The sequence below is a fragment of the Hyla sarda genome, chromosome 9 (assembly GCF_029499605.1).
Source record: "Hyla sarda isolate aHylSar1 chromosome 9, aHylSar1.hap1, whole genome shotgun sequence".
Taxonomy (NCBI): Eukaryota; Metazoa; Chordata; class Amphibia; order Anura; family Hylidae; genus Hyla; species Hyla sarda.
In genome coordinates, this window is record NC_079197.1 from 16,726,482 (window position 1) to 16,754,400 (window position 27,919).

The window sequence follows — 27,919 nt, forward strand, 5'->3', positions numbered from 1 at the left end:
ATTTGCTTTTTTCCTCCCTTTTTTTGGTTTAGTTCCAATACACACAAAGGGAATAAACATGTGTATAGCAAAACATGTGTTACTACAATCCTTTTCTGTGAGAAATACTTCACTTTCTTGAAAAATGTCATGGGTGCCAACATTCATGACCATGACTGTAACTACCCTGAAGGCTACCCTTTAAAAAAACAAATAACAAAAAAAGGGCATGTGGATATACGCTTACACCAGTGTTTCCCAACCAGGGTGCCTCCAGCTGTTGCAAAACTACAACTCCCAGCATGCCCGGACAGCCGGACACCGGCTTACACACATTTCCCATATAGGCCTTGGGGCCTTTGTGCTTGTTAGAGAATACTGGCAACCTATACCGTCGACGTGTATAAAATCTAAATGCGAACAAGGCCTAACATGTTAGTAAATCAGATTTGTGACAAGAAGCAATACACATTTACATTATATATTTTTTATTCTAGTAAATACACAGTTCTTTTTCTAAGGCGTATTTATAATTTTTAGTTCTTCTGAAAGGGAACCTGTCTCATTGAACAAGCGCTCCTGACTAAATTAGTAATATCTAACACCAAAATCCAGGGCAGGCTTTATATATTAATGAATATTATATTTTATATTTATATTATTTATTCCTATTTTATTTTCTACTGTATTATTTATTATTATTATTATTATTATTATTATTTTTTTTTTTTCTATCTTATCTTTTTCTGTATTATTTTCTACCATATTATTTTCTATATTATTTTCTATTTTATTTATATAATAATGAAGGTTTATTCAAGATTAGGTTTGGACAATGCGTTTTGAGGGTCCAACCCTCATTGTCAGATCCACGATGGGTAATGATGTGTCAGTACGAAGAGGGCTAGACCCTCAAAACATGTTGTCCAAACCTAATCTTGAATAAACCTTTATATATATATATATATATATATATATATATCTTTTCTGGAATTTTGGTATATTTGGCGCTTTGCTGTTGTGCCCACAAGTCAACAACGTTAAATTTTACATCAAACTTGCCTTAAAGGGGGGGTCCAGTGGTGAAAAACGTATCCCCTATCCTAAGGATAGGGGATAAGTTTGAGATCGCGGGGGGTCCGACCGCTGGGGCCCCCTGTGACCTCTCTGTACGGGGGCCAGGCTCTCCGGCCAGATAGCGGGTGTCGACCTCCGCACGAAGCGGCGGCCGACACGCCCCCTCAATACATCTCTATGGCAGAGCCGGAGATTGCCGTAGGCAGCGCTTCGGCTCTGCCATAGAGTTGTATTGAGGGGGCGTGTCGGCCGCCGCTTCGTGCGGAGGTCGACACGCCCCCTTCCCGCGGGCTGTCGGGGCTCCGTACAGGAGATCGCAGGGGGCCCCAGCGGTCGGACCCCCCGCGATCTCAAACTTATCCCCTATCCTTAGGATGGCAAACTTTTATTTTATTTTATTTTTTTTAAATGAACTGGTGGCAGAAAGTTAAACATATTTGTAAATTACTTCTATTAAAAAATCTTAATCCTTTTAGTACTTTTTAGCAGCTGTATGCTACCGAGGAAATTCTTTACTTTTTGAAATTCTTTTTTGTCTTGTCCTCTCTGCTGACACCTCTGTCCTATGCTGTCAGGAACTGTCCGGAGCAGCATAGGTTTGCTATGGGGATTTTCTCCTGCTCTGGACAGTTCCTGATACGGGCATCAGGTGTCAGCAGAGAGCACTGTGGACAAGACAAAAAAGAAATTCAAAAAATAAAGATTTTCCTCTGCTAATAAGTACTGGAAGGATTAAGATTTTTTAATAGAAGTAATTTACAAATCTGTTTAACTTTCTGGCACCAGTTCATTAAAAAAAAAAAAAAAAAAAATTTCCTCCGGAGTACCCCTTTAAGCCCCTTTGAATCTATAAGTTACAATGAATGTTTTAGCACAGTACAGTATATCAATCTGCTCTAATACATGATAGATAGGACTGTATCTTAGGACCTCCCTGTCCAGTTCCTGCTTGTGTTGTGTGTTCTTCATGTCGTCCCATGTCTTCCCTTTGTGTGATGTTCATCCTTCTTTCTGTATGAGGAAATATGGTCATTTTTGGCATAATCCTATATGTTTTTACTCTTTTTTTTTCCCCTTTTCTTTTCCTATCACAGGGCTTTCCTGGTGACTTTGGAGAGCGCGGTCCCCCAGGACTTGATGGCAACCCCGTGAGTAATGTGTAGTACAACACAAGCTCCATTGTTATGGCGGGAGGTGTTTAATTTCTTGCAGGAGGCTATTAAATGGGATCCAGCAATAAGGAATGTTCTTAGTCACGCTTTGCATGCGGAAAGGCATATAAATATTGCTGATCCGCACTGCAGGATAAATAAACTCAGCCGCATCCTTTCTCCAAATAGAATTTTGGAATTAGACTGGACACGTAGTGAAGTGTAAAATACGGGATGGTGGACTCTTAACCCTGTCCACCAGAAGACTGCGGAGGCAGCTGAGGATTAAAGGGGTAATCTAGTGGAAACCTTTTTATTTTTATTTTTTTATGAACTGGTGCCAGAAAGTGAAACAGATTTGCAGATTAGTTTCTTTGTATATACCAGTGTTTCCCAACCAGGGTACCTCCAGCTGTTGCAAAACTACAACTCCCAGCATGCCCGGACAGCCAACGGCTATCACAAGTATATTTGTATATACCAGTCTTTCCCAACCAGGGTGCCTCAAACTGTTACAAAACTACAACTCCCAGCGTGCCTGGACAGCCAACATACTGGGACTTGTAGTTTTGCAACAGCTGGAGGCACCCTGCCCTGTCTTGTCAACAGTGCTCTCTGCTGATACCTGATATCCGTATGAGGAACTGTCCAGAGCAGGAGAAAATCCTCATAGCAAACTTATGTTGCTCTGGACAGTTCCTCATACAGAGGTGTCAGCAAAGAGCACTTTGGACAAGACAAAAAAGAAATTCAAAAAGAAAAGAATTTGCTCTGTAGCGTACTGCTGCTAAAAAGTACTAGAAGGATTAAGATTTTTTTTAATAGAAGTAACAAATCTGTTTAACTTTCTGGCACCAGTTCACTTATAAAGACCTAAAAAAATGTTTTCCAGCGGAGTACCCCTTTAAGAGAAAGCAGTGTTTCCCAACCAGGGTGCCTCAAACTGTTGCAAAACTACAACTCCCAGCATGCCCGGACATCCAACATGCTGGGACTTGTAGTTTTGCAACAGCTGGAGGCACCCTGGTTGGGAAACACTGCTTTCTCTTAAAGGAGTACTCCAGTGGAAAACATTTATTTTTATTTTTTTTTAGCTCTTTATAAGTCAACAGGTGCTAGAAAGTTAAACAGATTTGTAAATTACTTCTATTAAAAAATCTTAATCCTTCCAGTACTTTTTAGCAGCTGTATGCTACAGAGGAAATTCTTTTCTTTTTGAATTTTTTGTCTTGTCCACAGTGCTCTCTGCTGACACCTGATGCCCGTCCAGAGTAGGAAAAAATCCCCATAGAAAACTTATGCTGCGCTGGACAGTTCCTGACACGGACAGAGGTGTCAGCAGAGAGCACTGTGGACAAGACTAAAAAGAAATTAAAAAAGAAAAGAATTTCCTCTGTAGCATACAGCTGCTAAAATGTACAGGAAGGGTAAAGAATTTTTAATAGAAGTAATTTACAAATCTGTTTAACTTTCTGGCACCAGTTGATTTATAAAGACCTAAAAAAAAATGTTTTCCAGCGCAGTACCCCTTTAAGAGAAAGCAGTGTTTCCCAACCAGTAGTTTTGCAAAAAAAAAAATTCAATCAACTGGTGCCAAAAAGTTATACAGATTTGTAAATTACTTCTATTTAAAAATCTTTATCCTTCCAGTACTTATCAGCTGCTGTGTGTTCCAGAGGAAGTTGTGTAGTTCTTTCCAGGCTGACCACAGTGCTCTCTGCTGACACCTCTGTCCATGCCAAGAACTGTCCAGAGCAGGATAGATTTGCTATGGGGAGTTGCTCCTTTTCTGGACAGTTCCTGACATGGACAGAGGTGTCAGCAGAGAGCATGGTGGTCAGACAGAAAAGAAATTCAAAAAGCAAAGAACTTCCTGTTGTATACAGCAGCTCATAAGTACTGGAAGGATTAAGATTTTTTAATAGAAATAATTCACAAATCTGTTTAACTTTCTGGAACCAGTTGATTTAAAAAAAAAAAAAATGTTTTCCACCAGAGTACCCTTTAAAGAGTATTTAGCCCGAGTGCCACAGTCCCTTCAGACAGCGGATCAATGAGTGTCCCAAGAGTCGGACCTTAAAGCGGCACTCTGGTGGAAAACTTTTTTTTTTATCAACTGCTGTCAGAAAGTTAAACAGATTTGTAAATTACTTCTATTAAAAAATCTTAATCCTTCCAGTACTTATTAGCTGCTGAATACTACAATGGAAATTCTTTTCTTTTTGAAACACAGAGCTCTCTGCTGACCTCACGAGCACAGTGCTCTCTACTGACATCTCTGTCCATTTTAGGAACTGTCCAGAGTAGAGAAAATCCTCATAGCAAACATAGGCTGCTCTGGACAGTTCCTAAAATGGACAGAGATGTCAGCAGAGAGCACCGTGCTAGTGATGTCAGCAGAGAGCTTAATAATTTCCTCTGTAGTATTCAGCAGCTGATAAGTACTGGAAGGATTAAGATGTTTTAATAGAAGTAATTTACAAATCTGTTTAACTTTCTGGTACCAGTTGATTAAAAATAAAATAAAATAAAGTTTTCCACCGGAGTACCCCTTTAATCTAGATCTATATGATGTGTAGTTTTCAGTGTAGTGTATCATTTTGAATATTTAATAAATTTCCTTAAATACTTGACAACATTTTCTTTTTTTTTAATCTAGGGAGAGTTCGGTCCCCCGGGTCCCGCTGGTGTCCCAGGATTCATTGTAAGTACCCCCTCTCTCTCACTACCTTTTATATGTTGGTACCTTCCATTCTAGGTGCTGTTGTAAAGGACTCAGTTCACAGAAAGTGAGTCCATTATTTATTAATCTGTCCTCGAATTAATGTTCTTTTAGCCGCATTGAGCTCGCTGGTTGTTACTCCACGCAGAGGAGGTGTTTATAGCCGGTGTGTTTCCATCATAAAATACCAAGTATTTTAATTAAGGAAGCCTGGTATCCGCCTGGGGTGTGGGCGGCAGTGGGCGTTATTCTGCGTATATATATATATATATATACCCTCACATGCCTGTTTGGGAGTAAGCGGCCGTAGTATTCTCCAATGACTTTTTTTCATTTTTATTTAGTTATTTTTCCTATAGTCTGTTGGCAGCTTTCCACAAAGGATGCGGCCGCAGGAGTTCTTACGTTAGGTTAAAATAATATATAGCCTTAGTGCTTAGAGATGTCAGTTCAGGGAAATCGAATAGCTGTTGGCTGTCCGGGCATGCTGGGAGTTGTAGTTTTGCAACAGCTGGAGGCTCTCTGGTTGGAAAACACTTGTATAGTATATGGTGCAATATTTATATTGTAGTTTTGCAACAAGCTAGAGTTACTATGGTTCGGATACACTTCTCTAAGTAGACTGACTCTCACCTATTCTTGTTGCCTAGTGACAATCTGACTTCAGCACCTGTGCTGATCTGGGTTTGTCTGGAAAGCTTCTCATGATAATAAGCATTTTAAAGTGTCACCCTGCTGGGACCTCAGCGATCTTTTCGGGAGTTGTATTTTGCTACATCTGAAGGTCTATAGTTGGGAGACCACAGGGAGTTGTCAGTGTTCCACAACCTGTGGCTCTCCAACCAGGGCTAGTGCAAGGATTTTTGCCACCCTAGGCAAATGCTAATTTTGCCGCCCCCTTGACTCCGCCCATTGGCCTGCTTTTTAACACACCCTACCTTACTACTGGGGTGAGACGAATATATGAAAAAAGGAGGACAGCCCCTCGTATAATTCCGTGGGCTAAATATCCCAAATGCCCAAAAAAAGTAATGCTCACCTTGGGTGATACTGGGTTTCGTGCATTGAACCCCTGAGTATCGGGGTAGTAGAAGAAATCCTCGGCTGCAGCCTGCAGGGATAACCGGGCTCTTTTCGGGAGTCAGTGAAGGTCCAGACAAAGCCAGAAAGAAGAAAAGACCTGTGGTGGCGCTGCCCAAGAAGTTCGGACTCAGATGGAGGAAACATGTATTTTATTCATACATGGATCAGTTGTGCAAGACGCGTTTTGAGGGTACAACTTCCCTCTTTATCAATTGCAACTGCAATTGATAAAGAGGGAAGTTGTACCCTCGAAAACGCGTCTGGCACAACTGATCCATGTATGAATAAAATACACCTTACTACTGGAGTGATACACTATAACAAACCTCCTTCCCATGTAATCGCCTTTCTACTGGGGTGACACACTGTAACAAACCTCCTCCTCATGTAATGTCCTTACTACTGGAGTGACACACTGTAACAAACCCCCTCCTCATGTAATCTCCTTACTACTGGGGTGACACACTATAACAAACCTCCTTCCCATGTAATCTCCTTACTACTGGGGTGACACACTGTAACAAACCTCCTTCCCATGTAATCTCCTTACTACTGGGGTGACACACTGTAACAAACCTCCTCATATAATCTCCTTACTACTGGGGTGACACACTATAACAAACCTCCTCCTCATGTAATCACCTTACTACTGGGGTGACACACTGAGGCAGAGCGGTGTCCCCATGAAGAGGGTTCTCTAGGCAGCCGCCTATTTTGCCTATAAGCAGCGCCGGCCCTGTCTCCAACAGTTGCAAAACAACAACTCCCTTCATGCTTTGATAGCAAATGTGAGATGATGGGCATTGTCGTTTAGCTGCAGCTGAAAAACACATTAGGAATGCTGGATTGTGTTGTGATTGGTCAACAGCGTTATGCAATACAGGACTGAGGTTTTTTAGTCTCATTAAAGGAGCCCTCCTTTACCCGCACCCTCTTAGACCAGACTCAAGAGGCAGAACATGGGGCCACATTGCCTACATAGGTTTTATTTTGAAAAGAGGAGAGGTGTAAAGTTTCCTATAGCTCTGAAATGTATGGCACCCGCGTAGACTAAAGGAACGTTTGTACATAGCTGTCAATCTTGAAAAACGTCCTGTGCCCTAGCGGAAAACTCAATAATGGGGCTAAAGAGTCGAGAAGAGAAAAATACTGTCAGGAAATTGTACCTCGAGTCCTGGTTGGAATTTATTACCTCGACTCTGAAGTTAACCGCATGGAAAAATATTCTTCCCCCTCAGAAGCTCTTTCATCCCTTGATAAGCAGTCAGGAAAGGGGACCTCACATTTTTGGAAGTATATTTGTAAATCCAGCGCCTGAACCGTGTAAATCACCAGGGAATACACATACCTCCTTTTTTTTTTCTTTCTACATTTCTTAGTTTTTTAGGATTTCTTTTCTGTCCTACCCTACTGTGGTGTAGATCTTTTATTATGAATTCACATGGGTCAGAAGTGCTGCGGATATTAGTTGTGGGTTGGCACAAGTAAAATCTACAGCAGGTTACAGTACCAAGAAAGCCAATATGTATTTTCTAATTTTCTGCTGCTTATTTTCTGCTTGTTATTTTATCAGCAAAAAATAAGCAGCAGAAAATACGGTAAGCAGTTCAAAATGCGCAGCAAAATCCGCTCATGTGAACACACCCTTAGGGTACGTTCACACGGACAGGATCTGCTGCATATTTTTGCTGCATATTTTACTTCAATGATAGCAAGATCAGCTGCAGAAAATATGCAGCAAAAATATTCAGCAGATCGTGTCCGTGTGAACGCACCCTTAGGGCTCGTTCACACGGACGGATCCACAGCGTATTTTACGCTGCGGATCCTCGGACGAAGGACCCCCTACAGTGTGTCTTAGATGTGCCTGCTCGGAGCGGCAATCCGCCGCTACGAGCAGACACATTGCTTCAATGTGAAAGTCATACACACGCTGCTCCCCCGCTCACTAAGCTAGGTTGAGAGCAGCCGCGATGTGTGCGAGTACACCTCGCATGCGCCCGGCGACTCGCACATCGCAGCAGTGTGTCTGCTCGTAAGTGGCTGCGCAGGCACATCTGAGAAACACTATAGGGATCCATCGGCGGCGAATCTGCAGCGTAAAATACACTGTGGTTCTACTCGTGTGAACGATCCCTTAGGGTATGGCCACCCTGACAGTATTTTTATAAATAAAAATACCAGCAACAATGCAATGGCCGGTATTTATCCAACCAATCCTCCAACTCCCGGAATGTTGCACCATATACTAGACCAGTGTTTCCCAACCAGAGCACCTCCAGCTGTTGCAAAACTACAACTCCCTGATTGCATGCTGGGAGTTGTAGTTTTGCAACAGCTGGAATCACCTGTGGTTGGGAAACACTGACCTATACTATACACTACTGAAAAGTCCAACATGCTGCAATTTGTAGTTTTGCAACAGCTGGAGGCACCCCTGGTTGGAAAACACTGACCTATACGACCTATACTATTATACTACTATATGGTCCAACATGCTGGGAGTTGTAGTTCTCGTTTGGGGCAGCTGCTGAGCCACAGGCTGTATCAGGGCATACTGGGAGTTGTAGTTAGTAACTAACTGCAACTCTTTAATTTAAATTTTTTTTTTAAAGCGATCACAAAAATGGTCCTGTTAAAAACTACAGATCTGGGCACAATAAATGACCCTCATACAGGTATAAGGAGAAATAGGGGTCAAAATAGGACAAATTTTCCCCGCTTATGTCTATCCTCTGATGTCACGCATATATAATTAATTATGCAAATTAGCATGGCCTGTAACTTTTTGGCAAGAAAGGTGACAACCCTAATAGGAACCCAAAAGAGACATCATGTTATCAGACAGTAATACAGCCTCAGGCTTTGGGCCTATAACTTCCTGCGATCATAACTCAGCGTGGCAGTAAGCTGTTAGGATAGCAACGTGGACCCATAAAAATGCCTAGTTGTAGTTATATAGGAAATCTCCATCACTGATTTATGGGTTGTGTCCTTGGTTGGACATAAAACGGTATGGACAACTGCGCGACTAGTTTACAGCGACGGGCATGGGACTTCCTTAGGCCGTGTAGACTGGTTTATTGGCCATGAGAGAGGAATATATCAGAAAATCACACGCTGTAAAGATCATGGCGGTCATGGTCATTGATGGTAGAAAATATGGATGAAGACTGAGCACGTGGCCACCCAGTAGAGGTGACAGAGGTCAGAACCATAGGGGAATGGAAGACCCACATGCAGGGCGCGTGAACATAATATGCTGTCAAAGGTGAAAGATCAGAGTGCGTTAGAGGGTCAAAAACTGTATTGGATAAAGGTAACAATAGCGTTAGTTGGAGTATGAGATCTTACGTTTTTCTGTAGTAAATGGTCAGGCATGCTGGGTATAATAGTCCCACAGTATATGGTTCTATAGAGTCTGGTAGCTTGGAGTTCCGACTACACACGGGCCTTCTAGCATATATGCAATAAAGTCATGATGCCAAAGGCTGTCCGGGCATACATGGGCCCATTAGACAGACTATGGAAATGCTTGTTATAGTGCAGTGTTTTCTAAACAGCGTGCCTTCAGCTGTTGCAAAACTACAACTCCCTGCATGCCTTGACAGCCGTGTGCTTTACAGGCATTCTGGGAGTTGTAGTTTTGCAACAGCTGGATGAACCTTGGTTAAAAAACTGCTCTAGGCAGACTGTCTCTCACCTGTTCTTCTTGCCCAGTGACAATCTGACTTCAGCACCTGTGCTGATCTGAGCTTGTCTGGAAAGCTTTCCATGAACATTACAAAGAGTGTCTCCTACTGTGAAGGGCCTGTCATGTATTATAGAGAAAACCCATTGATTTGAATACGGTACTGTGTAATGATTCATTTCTCAGGTTGGGATACTATAGGAAAACTCGAACATTTACTGCAAGGTTTCCTGAGAGATTACAGCTGGTCCCAGCAGGGTGACACTTTGCAGTTCTTATTGTCATGGGAAGCTTTCCAGACGAGCCCAGATCAGCACAGGTTCTGAAGTCAGATTGTCATTGGACTGCAAGAATAGGGGAGAGTCAGTCTGCCTAGAGCAGTGATTCCCAACTAGGGTGCCTACAGCTGTTGCAAAACTACAACTCCCAACATGCCTGGACAGCCGAAGGCTGTCCAGGCATGCTGGGAGTTGTAGTTTTGCAACAGCTGGAGACATACTGTTTGGAATAACACTGCACTAGGAAGTCAATGAAGGAGGTCACGGAGCTCTATAGTAAGTAAATGCTCAGGGTGAAACTTTGCAGTTCTTATTGTCATGGGAAGCTTTCCAGACGAGCCCAGATCAGCACAGGTGCTGAAGTCAGATTGTCATTGGACTAAGAGAATAGGTGAGAGTCAGTCTGCCTAGAGCTATATTTCCCAACCCAACTGAAGAAAAGTTACAAAGTTTCACCCTGCTGTGACTCCTAAACAGAGGACCCCATCTATGAACTCAGAACTCCCTACTAGGGTATATGGAGATGGATTTATAAACTAAACTCTTTTAATGTGGGCGTAGGGGCCAAGTAGTCAGCGAGTCTCCGAGTATTGACTTCAGCTACTTCGTATACCAAGTTAAAGGGACTATTTTTTCCCTTTAACACTACCACACTTTTAGATGAAATAAATCCTGTTTTTATAAAGAAAATCAGCGTTTAATAGTCACTTCCTTGGTTAATCTAAAAGTGTTTAAAGAAAAAACCCCACAGCCAGAAGGGAGGAATGAAGAACATACAAGCTTTATTAACCCTCCTGTATATAAACACTCCATCCCTCAATGGGCTTTGTGTCGGCCATTACCATATGTTATTCCTGTAAATTAAATATTCATTCTATTCATGCTTATGGTAATGGCGCACGCAGGGCTGGTACTCCATAAATATTGGCCCAGGCCCCTTCGTTGCTGATTTGGGTGACACTGTGTGCAGTGTCCCCTGGGCTGAATTCCATTTGTCCAATGCATTCGGGGATGTCCGCAGGTGGCTTATTCCCGAAAAAAAAAAAAAAACTCTTATTAAAGGGCAGTAACATGAGCCTTGTGTGGTTGTAAATAGCTGGGGTCTGTCCTGTATAAACAGAAGCCAAAAGAGGTCTTTATACGAGGCAGTACAAAGAGCAGGCTTGTTGTAGCACACGCCGCGCTGCTTCTCTGGCTCCGTGCGCTGGAGCTCAGAAGTTTGGCTCAGCCCTGTAACCTTCCATGGACTGCGGGGTGATTCACAAAGATCCGCACTGTGATCCACAGGCTTCTGTACCGCAGCATTGACTTTACCTTGATGTCAGCAATAATGTAATAGATGGAATTGATGTACAGTACAGACCAAAAGTTTGGAAACACCTTCTCATTCAGAGTTTTCTTTATTTTCATGACTATGAATATTGTAGATTGACACTGAAGGCATCAAAACTATGAATTATCACATGTGGAATTATATACATAACAAAAAAGTGTGAAAATATGTCATATTCTAGGTTACTGCTTTGCACACTCATTCTCTTGATGAGCTTCAAGAGGTAGTCACCTGAAATGGTCTTCCAATAGTCTTGAAGGAGTTCCCAGAGATGCTTAGCACTTGTTGGCCCTTTTTACCTTCACTCTGCGGTCCAGCTCACCCCAAACCATCTCGATTGGGTTCAGGTCTGGTGACTGGAGGCCAGGTCATCTGGGGCCGCACCCATCACTCTCCTTCTTGGTCAAATAGCCCTTACACAGCCTGGAGGTGTTTGGGGTCATTGTCCTGTTGGTCCAACTAAACGCAAACCGGATAGAATAGCAGCCGCTGCAAGATGCTGTGGTAGCCATGCTGGGTCAGTATGCCTTCTATTTTGAATAAATCCCCAACAGTGTCACCAGCAAAGCCCCCGCTCCCCCACCAGCACACCTCCTGTTCCACACCATCACACCTCCTCCTCCTCCACACCAGCACACCTCCTCCTCCTCCACACCAGCACACCTCCTCCTCCTCAACACCAGCACATCTCCTCCCCCACACCATCACACCTCCTCCTCCACACCAGCACACCTCCACCTCCACACCATCACACCTCCTCCCCCACACCATCACACCTGTGAAGTGAAAACCATTTCAGGTGACTACCTCTTGAAGCTCAACAAGAGAATGCCAAGAGTGTGCAAAGCAGTAATCAAAGCAAAAGGTGGCTACTTTGAAGAACCTAGAATATGACATATTTTCAGTTGTTTCACACTTTTTTGTTATGTATATAATTCCACATGTGTTAATTCACAGTTTTGATGCCTTCGATGTGAATCTACAATTTTCATAGTCATGAAAATAAAGAAAACTTTGAATCAGAAGGTTTTTCCAAACTTTTGGTCTGTACTGTTTATTCACTGGAAGATGTGTTGTAAGCCAAGAGCCGCTCCATCCGGATACAGATAACTGGTAATGATTCATGCGGTTCACTTAATAGTCATAGTGATGCATCGTATACTTCCAGCAAATCACACCTACCCATGAACTCTGACAATAGATCTCCTAATGTAGAGTTCCCCAACTTGTGACTCTCCACCTGTTGGAAAACTGCAACTCCCATCATGCCCTGGTAAATAGTATAAAGAGGAGAAAAGGGAGAGCGCTTCTTGGTGTGATAAGAGACATAATCAGTATAAAAGTGAAATAAGACATCAGCTCACCAGATGTGGTTGTGTAACGTTATACACAACAATGGTAAGCGCATCAAGAGGTAGTGTATCCGTAGCCATCCGGCTAGGCAAGGTATTCAATCGGTCTGGCTTCAAGGAGAATGCTGGCTCCACGTGGCGCAGGATACAAAAGGAATGGAGATCAGATAAAATCGAGATAATTTATTTCCCAAGATGCGACGCGTTTCGCTGCGGGAAAGCTGCTTCTTCACGCCTGATGAAGCTGCTTTCCTGCAGTGAAACGCGTTGCATCTTGGGAAATAAATTATCTTGATTTTATCTGATCTCCATTCCTTTTGTATCCTGCGCCACGTGGAGCCGGCGTTCTCCTTGAAGCCAGACCGATTGAATACCTGGTAAATAGTAGACGTATGTCACCATAGGGCGACTATACAGTGTGCATGTATACAGCACTCCTGTCAGCATATCACATTTACCCAAGAAATCAAACAATAGCTCTTCTAATGCAAGGTCCCCCGACCCTTGACACTTCAGCTGTTGGGAAACTACAACTCCCATCATGCCCTGGTAGATAGTTAGATGTAGGTCACCATATAACTACTATATGGTGAGCATGTATGCAGTACTCCTGCCGTATACTTCCAGCATATCACACTTACACACAAACTCTGACAATAGATCTTCTAATGCAGGGTTCCCCAACCGGTGACCCCACAGCTATTAGAAAACCACAACTCCCATCATGTCCTGGTAAATAGAAGATGTATGTCACCATATGGCTACTTTATAGTGTGGATTTATACACTACTCCTTTCATATACTTCCAGCATATAACACCTACCCATGATCTCTGACAATAGATCTCCTAATGCAGAGTTCCGCAACTTGTGACCCAAACTACAACTCCCATCATGTCCTGGTAAATAGTAGACGTATGTCACCATATGGCTACTATACAGTGTGTACAGCACTCCTGCCAGCATATCACACTTAGGCTGCATTCACACCACGTTTTTGCAATACAGTTCCCGTATCCGGTTCTTGATGAAAAACAGATTCCTTAAAACCTGACTAAGCTGGATGAAAACGTATGTACAAATTTTAACTCGTATACGGTTTGAAAAATGATGTCCGATTGCATCGGTTTTATTTATTTTTAAAGGTATACGTTTTTAACTTTTCATTCCATTCGGCGTGCACTGTGCATGTGCAAACTCAAAAAACTGTATTGTGCAAACCGGATGGAACCGTACACACATACAGTTCTCATGTTAAAGGAAACGTATACGATTTCAATGCGGTTTTTCACCCGGACGAAAAACCGTGGTGGGCTACGGTTTGGGGTACGGGAAATAAAACGGACAAAACCGTACAAGATGCCAAAAGTACACAACCGGATGCATAATTTGGCATACGGTTTTCAATACGGTTCCATATGGTTTACAGATCGAAAGCGTATTGCAAAAACGTGGTGTGATTGCAGCCTTACCCGGAAACTCTGACAATAGATCTCCTAATGCAAGGTTCCTCAACCCTTGACTCTCCGGCTGATGGAAAACTACAACTCCCATCATGCCCTGACAGCCGCAGGCTGTCAGGGCTTGATGGGAGTTGTAGTTTTCCAACAGTCAGAGGGCCACAGGTTGGGAACCAGTGTTCTAATACATTACACTTGTTTGTTGAGTCTCAATAGCCTGATGGAATTGTGTATACCCAAAAACACGGAAGGCGGTGATGATATATAACCATGTTATCGGTCAATGTACATGCTTCCGTGATTCAAAACGTAAATGGGCACTGTCAGATACAAACACTTTTGATATGTTGTAAAGCATGTATAACCAATAGGTTTTGCAATTGCTCTCATTAGAAAATTTTCAGTATTTCTTACTGAAAAAGCCAGTCAAACAACTGCCCCCCCTGCCTGCTTGGACACATACTAGTCCTGCTGTGTCCATGAGTCATCACCTATGTCATGGACACATTTCCTTGATTGACAGCTGTGAGCGCAGGGATCACAGCTGGAGGAAAAATCCTCCCACTGTCAGCTTGTGTCCCGCTACTGTCAGTGAGGACATGCTGGGAGTTGTAGTTTTGCTAATGCTAGGGGAGATGTGAGCAGACAGCATACTGAGGGAGGGGGCGGAGACCTGCACGGTGAGGCCACGCCCCCTCCCTTTGAGAGGAATTCAGATGAGTGAGCTAAATTAAAAGTGTAATAAAAAAATATATAAAGGTGCCAGACACATAAAAATTACATGTACATGGTCTGGATTAGGTACTGAGTGATATATAAAAAAAATGTTTTTTGTTGTATCTGACGGGTACGATTTTAATATTTATCGTCCGATTTAAATATTTATCATATCAACTCATGTTAACCAAATCAGAGGAGGACAAAGTCGCTTCGATTGATGCGAATAATATCACAGCTGGAAGTGCGCAGGCCTGCGGAGCGTTGTGTGACCAGACGGCCCCGATCCTTTCAGTAGATGGAGTCACCCGGACAATACACTGCGTCTCCTGATTCTATCAGTCCCAGGCTTGTTGAAAAATGAATGGGCACGGCTCATGTTCCTTTGATCTTTGGCCCCCGTCCGGCCCCGCTTCAGTTCCGACTAGTCAGCGGCAGCAGAGCCAGGTACACAGCAGACAAGAGGAGCCTTCTGTACTAGTCATAGGAAGCTCTTTCAGCTAGTGGCAGAATCCGAACTATCCTTGGCTCTCGGCCCGTCCTCAAGCCACTGTACGCAGATGGGAAGATCTCCTGAGCAGATAAAACGAATAGCCGGAGACCTCGCTTACTGTCGAGCCATAGGAAATGCATAGAAGAGCCGGAAAAAATTTTTGGTTTAACTATTCATTCACCTGATTTATTTTTGTTGCACTTTATTATTATTATTATTATTATTATTATTATTAATAATAATCAGATCTTTTTTATTAAGTTTTTTTTTTTTTTTAACAAGTACAATTTACATGAAACACCACTCCCCATTCCCACCTTCATTCCACCCCATCAACCCCCCACACGCGCACTCACAAAATAGTCCTAAGTCCACCACGAGTCCAAGTCCAGATACAGAGCACAATTTGGAGAAAGAGAACAAAGTGAAATTGCTTGTGAAATATCAAAGAAATAATACCGTGCAAAAAAGGCCATAGCAGTAACGGTCCCCATGAATACGATAGGATACCCCAGAAAAGACAATAGACATACAAGAACACACGATAATACAATTTGGGGCCTAACCTGTAAACCTGCACCCAGGTATCCCAGACCTTATGGAATTTAGGCATGGCTTTACGCTTTTCCTAGATACAGTGCTCCCTCAACATACGATGGTAATCCGTTCCAAATGGACCATCGTTTGATGAAACCATCGTATGTTGAGGGATCCGTGCAATGTAAAGTATAGGACAGTGGTCTACAACCTGCGGACCTCCAGATGTTGCAAAACTACAACACCCAGCATGCCCGGACAGCCGTTGGCTGTCCGGGCATGCTGGGTGTTGTAGTTTTGCAACATCTGGAGGTCCGCAGGTTGAAGACCACTGTTAGAGGAAGTTATACTCACCTGTCCCCGCCGCTCCAGACCGTCACCGCTCGTCCCCGCTGCCCTGGATGTCGCCTTCCATCGCTGTCGCCGCGTCCCCGATGCTCTGGCAAGGCCTCTGCTTCCCCGGCATCCTCGCTCTCTGTCGCCGCCATCACGTTGTTACGCACGCCGCTCCTATTGGATGACGGGACGGCGTGCGCGGCGACGTGATGACGTCGATGGAGGGTGCCGACGATGCAGGGGATCCCGAAGAGGACGCGCCGGAGCCCCGAGGACAGGTAAGTGATCGTCAGTGGACCACACGGGGCACCGTAAACGGCTATCCGGTGGCGGCTGAAGCAGTCTGCGCTGCCGGATAGCCGTTTATGCGATGGCCCCGACATACAAAAGCATCGTATGTTGATGCTGCCTCTGAGAGGCCATCGCATGTTGAAATCGTATGTCGGGGCCATCGTAAGTCGGGGGGTCACTGTACCCCTCTCTAAACGAACAATAAGTGTAACCCTAGCAACTAAATCAGCTAGCGCAGTGGGACTCTCCCGTATCCAGTATTGAGCTATAAGACTTTTTATTTGGTACAGTATACGAAGAAAAGCAAATTCAATCCCCGATGGCTCCGTTCCACACCCTATAAGGCCCAGCAGACAGGGCTTTGGTTCCAATGGTACCACTATCCCATACACACTACGGGTGAGCGACAGCACCTCCCTCCAAAAAGGAACCAAGACTGGGCATTCCCACACCATGTGAAACAGAGGAGCCCCCAACTAGATACTTCTCTGGGTTGTTTTTTGTTTTTTTAGATTTTCAGGACCTGTTATTTCAAGGGTCCTGCCTAAACTTCACAATTAGTAATTTTATATTTGTCGGAGAAAAGAAGACAATTGTCGTGTTCCCAAATTTATGATTTTCTTGGAAGATAGAATAGGTGGTGCCGGAGTCCAAAGTCTCTTCCTTATGGAGGAGGGCTACTTTACATATCTTAGAAGGGTAAAATAATTTGGTTTTATCAGTAATTTTATCAGTAATACTTTAGGAGAGACATAGGCTTAATGGACTTTCAGATTTACCAGACGCCCTACATGGGGGTCCAGGGCTGCAACGCTTCTCTCCGCTTAAGTCACACCCTTTAAATGATGACGCAGCCGTCACTTAGGTGGAGAGAGGCGTTGCAGCCCCGGAGCATAGTGGACCCTGGGCCCCACATCTTGGACTGTTCGGGATGACTATTGGAGGGTTTTCTAAAGTGTTTTGTAAGGATATACAGCAGCTCATAAGTACTGGAAGGATTAAGATTATTAAATAGAAGTAATTTACAAATCTGTATAACTTTATGGCACCAGTTTATTTGAAAACATTTTATTCCTCCAGAGTACCCCTTTAAGCTCCAACTCTCAGTCCCAGACCTACCACTGTAATTGCCCTTGACCACTCTATTGCTTAGTCCAATTTTTTTTTTACAATTTGTCCCTTTTACACTGTAACACTAATATTTGTCTATAGATGAGTATTTGTTCCATCTTTATAATTCACCAACTCTTTTCTGAAAGTATGTTGTTCAATACTCTTTTCAGGGTGACATGGGTGCTCTTGGACCTATAGGCTTTATGGGACCCAAAGGTTTGAAGGTAAGCAGCCATTCATTGCAGGACAAAATGCTTGTTATGAAATTCATCCAGGAGCTTGTCCTATTCAAATATAGTGGTCCCTCAACTTACAATGGCCTCAGGTTACAATATTTTTGGTCTTTTCTGGACCATTGTAACTTGAGACCAAACTCACCATACAATGTACAGACAATCCAGATCTGTGATACCTGTCAATGGCCGGAAGATCTGACCAATCAGAATGGACATTTCACTGGTAAAACCCCTGTATTACTGAAGTGTATGCACTGACTGGTGTCTGGTAGCGCCCCCTACAGTACAGGGAGGTATTACATGTTCTGTACTACTCTTTACCTGTATTACTGAAGTGTATGCACTGACTGGTGTCTGGTAGCGCCCCCTACAGTACAGGGAGGTATTACATGTTCTGTACTACTCTTTACCTTTATTACTGAAGTGTATGCACTGACTGGTGTCTGGTAGCGCCCCCTACAGTACAGGGAGGTAATACATGTTCTGTACTACTTTTTACCTGTATTGCTGAAGTGTATGCACTGACTGGTGTCTGGTAGCGCCCCCTACAGTACAGGGAGGTATTACATGTTCTGTACTACTCTTTACCCGTATTACTGAAGTGTATGCACTGACTGGTGTCTGGTAGCGCCCCCTACAGTACAGGGAGGTATTACATGTTCTGTACTACTCTTTACCTGTATTACTGAAGTGTATGCACTGACTGGTGTCTGGTAGCGCCCCCTACAGTACAGGGAGGTATTACATGTTCTGTACTACTCTTTAACTTTATTACTGAAGTGTATGCACTGACTGGTGTCTGGTAGCGCCCCCTACAGTACAGGGAGGTATTACATGTTCTGTACTCTTTACCTGTATTACTGAAGTGTATGCACTGACTGGTGTCTGGTAGCGCCCCCTACAGTATGGGGAGGTATTACATGTTCTGTATTCTTTACCTGTACCAGGGTTAGTTGCTCCTTTGGACACCAGGTGAGGGCGGCTCCATTACTTTTTTAGGACACTGTGTACTGTACAGGACCCTGAAGAAGCTCCTGTCCTCTACATAGACAGTGATTACAGCTCCCAGCAGATCTCTATTACTTTTATATGGAAGGATTTGCTTTATCTGTATTAGTTATCTACTTATTTTTCTTTATTCCTAACTTTTTGATGACATTTTGGGGCTTCAGAATCAATTCCCAGTTTTTCATGGAGTTTTGGTCTCAACATCCAATGGTCGCCCTGGAACCGATTAATATTGTAACTTGAGGGACCTATGTACTCTTAGAGATCAGTGACAGGAAGGAGAAGACTATGCAGCTGCTTAAGGGAAATGCAATCTGATCTGCCAAGTGTCACGTTATGGAGAAGCTGAGAAGATTAATATCTAGTTTTGTTTGGAAAGATTCTGGATAACTTGTTTTTTATTCATGTAAAAATATTAACCATTTTTGGCTTAGGAGTCCCATGTGCGGTGCCACTCACTGACTGACTGCTGTCTCTGCGTGCTCACTTGTACCAAGAGTCCGTCATTGAGTAAGACCGCCCATTAGACTCCTAAGCATAGAAAATGGGCAGGGTTTTCAATCGATAATATTCTATTCACTCAATTCCCACATACTGTGTATAAAACTGCTCAGTTCCTGTTTAAAGGGTAACTCTCATTAAAACTAATTAAACTTCTGCTATTGCACTCCTTATGGTAAATAAAAAATATTTCTAATATACTTTGGTTAAAAAAAATGAATTTTTCTATGTTTTATTTGTGCTTAAAAAAAGCTCAAGAGCACATTTTCCCCCATCTCATACACAGACTTAGGACCGAAGTCCAAACACAGGAAGTGCAGCCTGGAGTGCTGAGGGGTGTGTGTCCAGCCTCATCCAATCATAGCTCCTCCCACACTTAACTGCCATATGCTGTTGGTTGGACACACCCCCCTCAGCACTCCAGGCTGCACTTCCTGTGTTTGGACTTCGGACCTAAATCTGTGTATAAGATGGGGGAAAATGTGCTCTTGAGCACAAATAAAACATAGAAAATTTCATTTTTTTTAACCAAAGTATATTAGAAATCTTTTTTATTTACCATAAGGAGTGCGATAGCAAAAATTAGTTTTAATGAGTTACCATTTAATGGCAGTAAATTAAAGGGGGTACTCCGGCCCTAAGACATCTTATCCCCTATCCTTTGTATCGACTCCGCCCCCGTGTGACGTCACCCCCCGCCCCCGCTATGCAAGTCTATGGGAGGGGGCGTGACGGACGTCACGCCCCCTCCCATAGACTTGCATAGCGGGAGGGGTGATGTCACACTGGGGGGGCGGAGTCGTGACATCACGATACTCCGGCCCGGTGGTCGGCACCCGGCGGTTTGTGAGCTGGCAGCGCGGCGTGCAGTTCAAAGAGGTGAGTGCCGAATGCAAGATTGCGGGGATCCCAAGCGGCGGGACCCCCGCGGTCAGACATCTTATCACCTATCCAAAGATGTCTTAGGACCGGAGTACCCCTTTAAACAGCATTTTCATAAGGTCGAGTTCCCTATAAGATCAGAAAGGGTGTAGCAGTAGGGCTTGTCCTTTATTTTTGGGAGGTCCTCGCCGATGGCAGCTATCTCCAACCGGAGCGGGAAGCTATGTACGATATGTAGATGACGTTACCTGTTTGCTGTACTGAGGTTTATACTTTGGCTCTTCTATTGTTTTACAGGGGCTGCCGGGGAACCCAGGAGAATCTGGACTGAAAGGTGATAAGGTGACCAGAATACTCCCTTACTGCATTGTGTTTTGCATGCAAAGACCCCAATATGTCTCTCCCTCTGTCTTACATCCCTCTACCCAGTAGACTGTTTATTCAATGACCTCTGACCTCTACCGGTATAATTCAGCATAATGTCTGCCCTTCAGGTGTTCGACTCATTTCCATTGTTCACCACTTTAAAACACCAAAAATGTGGTCCTAAAGCATTGGAGGCCTGGGCCTCTCCTTCAGACCGTAGCATAGTTGCCCTTGGATGAGGACTATTTCAGCCATTATGGAAGTTCAGCCCTTGAAGGTAGATTAAAGGGGTTATCCAGGAAAAAAACTTTTTTATATATATATCAACTGGCTCCAGAAAGTTAAACAGATTTGTAAATTACTTCTATTAAAAAATCTTAATCCTTTCAGTACTTATGAGGTTCTGAAGTTAAGGTTGTTCTTTTCTGTCTAAGTCCTCTCTGATGACACGTGTCTCGGGAAACGCCCAGTTTAGAAGCAAATCCCCATAGCAAACCTCTTCTAAACTGGGTGTTTCCCGAGACAGGTGTCATCAGAGAGCACTTAGACAGAAAAGAACAACCTTAACTTCAGAAGCTCATAAGTACTGAAAGGATTAAGATTTTTTAATAGAAGTAATTTACAAATCTGTTTAACTTTCTGGAGCCAGTTGATATATATATATATATATATATATATATATATATATAAACGTTTTTTTCCTGGAATACCCCTTTAAGGGTTCGTTCACACGCTCTTTGTTTTTGCGGGTTTTCCGCAGCGTATTTGAAAGGGTGCGTGCTCTTCTCGGCTGTTCTCAACAGATTTTCCACAGAGGAATTTACGCAGCGTAAATTCCGCCGTGGACAATCTGCTATGGACAGCCGAGAAGAGCCCGCACCCTTTCAAATACGCTGCAGAAAACCCACAAAGACAAAGAGCGTGTGAACGAACCCTTAGTAAATCTGGCCAGAATTTAGGCTAGGTTCAGACTACGGAATTTCCACCTGCAATTCCGCTTTGAAATTGCAGGCGGAAATTCCGCTTGCTAAAATGTATAGTGTAGTGAATGGGTTTTCTGTTCAAAAATTCACACTTCGGAATTTGTGAAGCGGAATTTGTGAACGGAAAATCCGCTTGGAAATTTCCGCCTGAAGAATGGCGTCGCTCTTTCTTCAGGCGGAAATACTCGCGGAACACATTGCAGTCTATTGGAGACTGCAGTGTCCGCGCGGTCCTGATTCAGTTGGCGCTGGCCGCACTCGGAATCTCCGGGCGGAAACTTTCTGCCCGGAGATTCCATAGTCTGAACCTAGCCTTACAGTTCAGAAAGTACAAAACATGGGACACCCCATTAAAGGGGCTCTGTTATGTTCAGAAGTCCCTCAGAGAGTGAATGAAGTTGGAGTAAAGCATGCATGCTGCTGCTCCATTTCCTTAAAGGGGTACTCCAGTGGAAAACATTTTTTCTTAGGTCTTTATAAGTCAACTGGTGCCAGAAAGTTAAACAGATTTGTAAATGACTTCTATTAAAAAAAATCTTTACCCTTCCAGTACTTTTTAGTGGCTGTATGCTACTGAGGAAATTCTGTTCTTTTTGAATTTCTTTTTTGTCTTGTCTACAGTGCTCTCTGCTGACACCTCTGTCCGTGTCAGGAACTGTCCAGAGCAGGATAGGTTTGCTATGGGGATTTTCTCCTGCTCTGGACAGTTCCTGATACAGACATCAGGTGTCAGCAGAGAGCACTGTGGACAAGACAAAAAAGAAATTCAAAAAGAAAAGTATTTCCTCTGTAGCATACAGCTGCTAAAAAGTACTGGAAGGGTAAAGATTTTTTAATAGAAGTAATTTACAAATCTGTTTAACTTTCTGGCACCAGTTCATAAAAAAGTTTTCCACCGGAGTACCCCTTTAAGGGACAAGGAGTCTCCGTTCTCTTGATTTGCGGGAGTCCCATTGGTCAGATCCACACCAGTCAGCTATGTATCCACTATCCGGTGGACAGGGGATAACTTAAAGGCTTAAAGTTCACACTGAGGAATATTCCGAGAGTGCCCTGCGCCGACTGATTTAGTTGGTGCTGGGAGCACTCGGAACCTTCCTCAGTGTGAACCTATCTTTAAAGTTATGCCCTCCCCAATGGATAGCTGATAACTAGCTGACAGGTGCAGACATTGCTGTCCCCGATTCCGCGAAATAAATGAGCGAGATCATTTTTTTTTGGCCGCAGAATTTCAGCGGTTGATATCCCAGAGCTGAAATTCGGTAGTGTGCCCTGTGGAGCGGAATCCCATTGACAGCAAAGGGATTCTGCCGCACCGGAATTTCCCACTGAAATTCCTAAGCGGAATTCCGGATGGCTGTAAACCCGACCTTAAAGGGGTTCTCCGCTGCCCTGCCTTCCGGAGCTCCGCTCGCAGCGTCCGGAAGTTTATTACTCTGAACGCTGTGTGCGGGATTCCGTGTTCGAGGCCGCCCCCTCGTGACGTCACGCCTGCCCCCTCGTGACGTCACGCCCGCCCCCTCAACGAAAGTCTATGGGAAGGGGGCGTGACAGCGGTCGCGCCCCCTTCACATAGATTTTCGTTGAGGGGGCGGGCGTGACGTCACGAGGGGGCGGCCTCGAACACGGAAACCTGCATACAGCGTTCGGAGTAATAAACTTCCCGACGCTACGAGCGGAGCTCCGAAAGGCAGGCCAGCGGAGAACCCCTTTAATCTTTGGATATACCATTTAAAGGGGTACTCCGCTGCTCAGCATTTGGGACAAACCGTTCCGAACGCCGGAGTCGGCGCCGGGAGCTCGTGATATCATAGCCCTGCCCATCATGACGTCATGCCACGCCCCCTCAATGCAAGTCTATGGGAGGGGGCGTGACGGCTGTCACGCCCCCTCTCATAGACTTGCATTGAGGGGGCGGGGCATGACACCATGAGGGGGCGGAGCGAAGACATCACGAGCTCCAGTGTTCGGAACCGTTTGTCCCAAATGCTGAGCAGCGGAGTACCCCTTTAAGGGTGTGTTCACATCTTGTTTTGTATTATTATTTTTTTTATATGTTTATTCTTTTAAACTACAGGAGTCAGGGTGATATAGGCAATTGAACGCCATACAGCTGCAAACATCTGCGATATACGTTGCCTGCCCCCCCCCCCCCCAGATTTTCTCAGTGTATGCGCTAAAAGTAATGAATACATAAAAAACGTAATATTTTTTTTTTTTTTTTTGCGTACTCATTACGTAAAAACGTAATGAGTACGTGAAAAAAAAACACGTTTCCACCGGAGTACCCCTTTAAACTTGTCCAGCAATTTTTCCGACCTAGGACTTTGATTTCCATCAGTCAGAAGCAATGATCCGGTCACAATAGACACAACAATTATGGGATGGATAAGGCAATTACATGATTATAAAAAATGGATGTTCCGTTTCCTTTTACTTCAGGGGTCACTGACCTGCTGTGTAATTGGGAACAGTGCCAGGGAACCTGCATAGTCATACACATATATAGCGTACGCTGGTGAGTGGATAGAAGGGCTGTTTGCAGAGGACATACAAAATGCTCTCGTAAAATACTTTTGGACTTTTTTTGGACAACGTCCAGGGTTTGATGTTCTTGTTCAAAAGCCCATAAGAATGTTTGTGGCCTGTTGCGGTTTGTTTTCGGTTCTTCGTTCCCTCTGATCTTCTCTTTCCAGCAAATTGTGAACGTAAACAAGTCCCTCTCCCTCCTCGCGCAGCCTTCTGTAGTATGGACGGCACCGTAGGGTCACCCTGTTTTTATGTGGCCAGTCACTGCGGTTCATACACCCAGAAGACACTCTAATGGGGAAAAATGTGACATTTATTACCTCATAAAATCATGAATAAAATCATGAATAAAATCATGGAGATCTTAGCATCTGGACAACTATGGAGCTCTTGACACATGGCCTTTTAGAGAAAAGTTAGCAGAACAGAGAGGGTTAAATGCTTCAGGGGGGTGGCTTTGGGAGTCGTGACTGCACGGCCACGCCCCCTCAATGCAAGTTTATGGGAGGGGGCGTGGCAGGAACCATGCCACCTCCCATAGACTTGCATTGAGGGGGCGTGGCATGATGTGACGAGGGCGTGGCCATGACATCACAGCCCGCACCCAGCGTTCGGAACAAACAAGAGCAAAAGCACCACGTGGGGAGGGGCCATGAACCCCTTGTCCCCCCAGTCCTGTCCTGCAAGGCTAATAAATGTAACAGAGCTGCTACTCCAAAGCACACAATATTAAAGGGGTATTCCAGGCAAAAACTTTTTTTTATATATATCAACTGGCTCCGGAAAGTTAAACAGATTTGTAAATTACTTCTATTAAAAAATCTTAATCCTTCCAATAGTTATTAGCTTCTGAAGTTTTCTGTCTAACTGTTCAATGATGATGTCACGTCCCGGGAGCTGTGCATGATGGGAGAATATCCCTTGCATGATGGGAAAATATCCCCATAGGAGCTGGACAGCTCCCGGGACGTGAGTCATCAGAAAGCAGTTAGACAGAAAACAGCAACTCAACTTCAAAAGCTAATAACCATTGGAAGGATTAAGATTTTTTAATAGAAGTAATTTACAAATCTTTTTAACTTTCCGGAGCCAGTTGATATATAAAAAAAAGTTTTTGCCTGGAATACCCCTTTAAATATAGGACAAAAAGCCAAGTGAGATAGTACCCAATATGCATAAGAAAGATAAATAACTTAAAGGGGTTATCCAGGAAAAAACTTTTTTTATATATCGGTTTCAATAATTTTTATTGAACAATTTTTTTCAATTTTTCTAAACAAACAATCAAACAAATACAAAACAATTTATAATGTATAGTGTCTCACACTAAGCAGTCAAGTACATTAAAGTGAACATGTAACAAACATGTAAGAGGATTCTGTACATTCATCCACTGGTAATAAACAGCGAAATGTCCTAGAAAAAGGTTTATGTCCTAAACAGAAGAAATTAGAGCATTGCCTCCTAATATATCCAATATATATAATTGGTCAAAGGTGAACGGTCAGAATAAAAGTAATATAAACCGATAGATGTGATTAATGAATAATAATGAGTGTTAATATAATAGTGTCGCCCATGAAACTTTTTTTTATATATCAACTGGCTCCAGAAAGTTAAACAGATTTGTAAATTACTTCTGTTAAAAAAAATCTTAATCCTTTCAGTACTTATGAGCTTCTGAAGTTGAGTTGTTCTTTTCTGTCTAAGTGCTCTCTGATGACACGTGTCTCGGGAACCGCCCAGTTTAGAAGCAAATCCCCATAGCAAACCTCTTCTACTCTGTGCAGTTCCCGAGACAAGCAGAGATCTCAGCAGAGAGCACTGTTGCCAGACAGAAAAGAACAACTCAACTTCAGCAGCTGATAATTATTGAAAGGATTAAGATTTTTTAATAGAAGTAATTTACAAATCTGTTTAACTTTCTGGAGCCAGTTGAGATATATATATATATATATATATATATATATATATATGTGTGTGTGTGTGTGTTTTTTCCTGGAATGCCCCTTTAACTGATGATAAATAATAAAGGGTAGCGAACCACTTTGTTATAATTCCACTCTACAATTTACTTTTTAAGTTGGGAGGATTAATCTGATTGTTCCCCCTTTATCCATGAATTATGTCTTCGTTGTTATTGTTCAATTGGATACAAATGTGAGACAGAATGAAAAAAAAAGAACGTACCACGGAGAGTTAATTTCACATACTGTCCAGACATCTGCCGAGCAGCCAATTGGTAAAGCCGGCAATAGCAGACGATGCAGTACATCTTAAAGGGGTACTCTGCTGCCCGATCAAAATGTTCCGAATGCTTGGAGCAGGTGGCGGGGGTCGTGACGTCACACCACGCCCCCTCAATGCAAGTCTATGGGAGGGGGCGTGGCGACCGCCAAGCCCCCTCCCATAGACTTGCATTGAGGGGGAGTGGTGTGAAGTCACAGGGGGCGTGGCCGTGACGTCACGACCCCTGCCGTTCTAAACGAACGCTGGTTGCTGCACAGAGATTGCGGGGTCCCAGCTGTGGGACCCCTCAACCAGACATCTTATCCCGTATCCTGGATAGGAGATAAGATGTCTAGGGGCGGAGTACCCCTTTAATCTAACACTTTGCCTTCTTTTTCCCAATATCTTTTTTAATATAATTCATTGTATGGAAATCTGTGGAAATTCCATTTGCAGAATTTCCGCTGCAGGCAACCTGCAGCAGATTTATTTATAGCAGACGATGCAGAACATCTTAAAGGGGTACTCTGCTGCCCGATCGTTCGGAACATTTTGTTCCGAACGCTTGGAGCAGGCTGCGGGGGTTGTGATGTCACACCACGCCCCCTCAATGCAAGTCTATGGGAGGGGGCGTGGCAAACTGCAGCAGATTTAGTTATGTGTGAATGTACCCTTAGGGTAGGGTCACACATCGCATATACGCAGCGTATGTGTATTCTCCTACTCGCGGCAGCACATTTGAATAATTCGACGGGCGCTAGGACCTCTCAGAAATGCGCCGTCTCATAGACAGCAATGCATATCTGAGCGGAATTCACAAAAAGAATAGACAAGTCCGCGGCAGATGTTTCTTCCATGGAAATCCTGATTCCAGCGCCTGCAAAAATCCACCGTGTGCACAATGCAGCAGAATGCCATTGAAATCAATGGGACTCTGCTGCAACGGAATGTCCATGCAGAATATTCTTTATAATATTATATAATATTATTTATTCTATTAAAACAGCATTTGGTGATATGCTTTACTGCAGGACCCATGGACCATAAACAGCAATAGACAGGACCTGTCCCATTCAGATGAATTAAAAAGGCTACTGAGCATTCTCTGTGACCTTTTCAGAGATCATTCTACAAAGAGAGGGCCTGTTGATCTCTGCTGTGAATGGTGGTGGATCCAGTGTTTTCTATACACTGCGGTCACCTTTCACTGCACGCCTGTCTGTTCTTGGGAAGAAAGACATTACTGGGAGATGATCTGTACAGAACAGAAAGTCTCAGCTTAAAGGGGTTATCCAGGAAAAAACATTTTTTTATATATCAACTGGCTCCAGAAAGTTCAACAGATTTGTAAATTACTTCCATTAAAAAAAATCTTAATCGTTTCAGTACATATGAGCTTCTGAAGTTAAGGTTGTTCTTTTCTGTCTAAGTGCTCTCTGATGACACGTGTCTCGGGAACTGCCCAGTTTAGAAGAGGTTTGCTATGGGGATTTGCTTCTAAACTGGGCGGTTCCAGAGACAGGTGTCATCAGAGAGCACTTAGACAGAAAAGAACAACCTTAACTTCAGAAGC

At 43.6% G+C, this 27,919-nt stretch overlaps 1 protein-coding gene and 1 long non-coding RNA gene across 2 annotated transcripts in view; one reads left to right on the forward strand and one right to left on the reverse strand.

The window, feature by feature from the left end:
- Positions 1 to 27,919, forward strand: part of COL27A1 (collagen type XXVII alpha 1 chain) — a 341,158-nt gene that overhangs the window by 143,430 nt on the left and 169,809 nt on the right. Inside the window, exons 13-16 of the mRNA XM_056540545.1 lie at positions 2,151 to 2,204; positions 4,867 to 4,911; positions 17,783 to 17,836; positions 20,537 to 20,581. Of these exons, the coding sequence (XP_056396520.1) occupies positions 2,151 to 2,204; positions 4,867 to 4,911; positions 17,783 to 17,836; positions 20,537 to 20,581 (198 nt within the window). The remainder of the gene's footprint in view (positions 1 to 2,150; positions 2,205 to 4,866; positions 4,912 to 17,782; positions 17,837 to 20,536; positions 20,582 to 27,919) is intronic.
- LOC130291594 (uncharacterized) overlaps positions 23,872 to 27,919 on the reverse strand; it is a 42,015-nt gene continuing 37,967 nt past the window's right edge. Inside the window, exon 5 of the long non-coding RNA XR_008847974.1 lies at positions 23,872 to 24,408. This is a non-coding gene — a long non-coding RNA (uncharacterized LOC130291594). The remainder of the gene's footprint in view (positions 24,409 to 27,919) is intronic.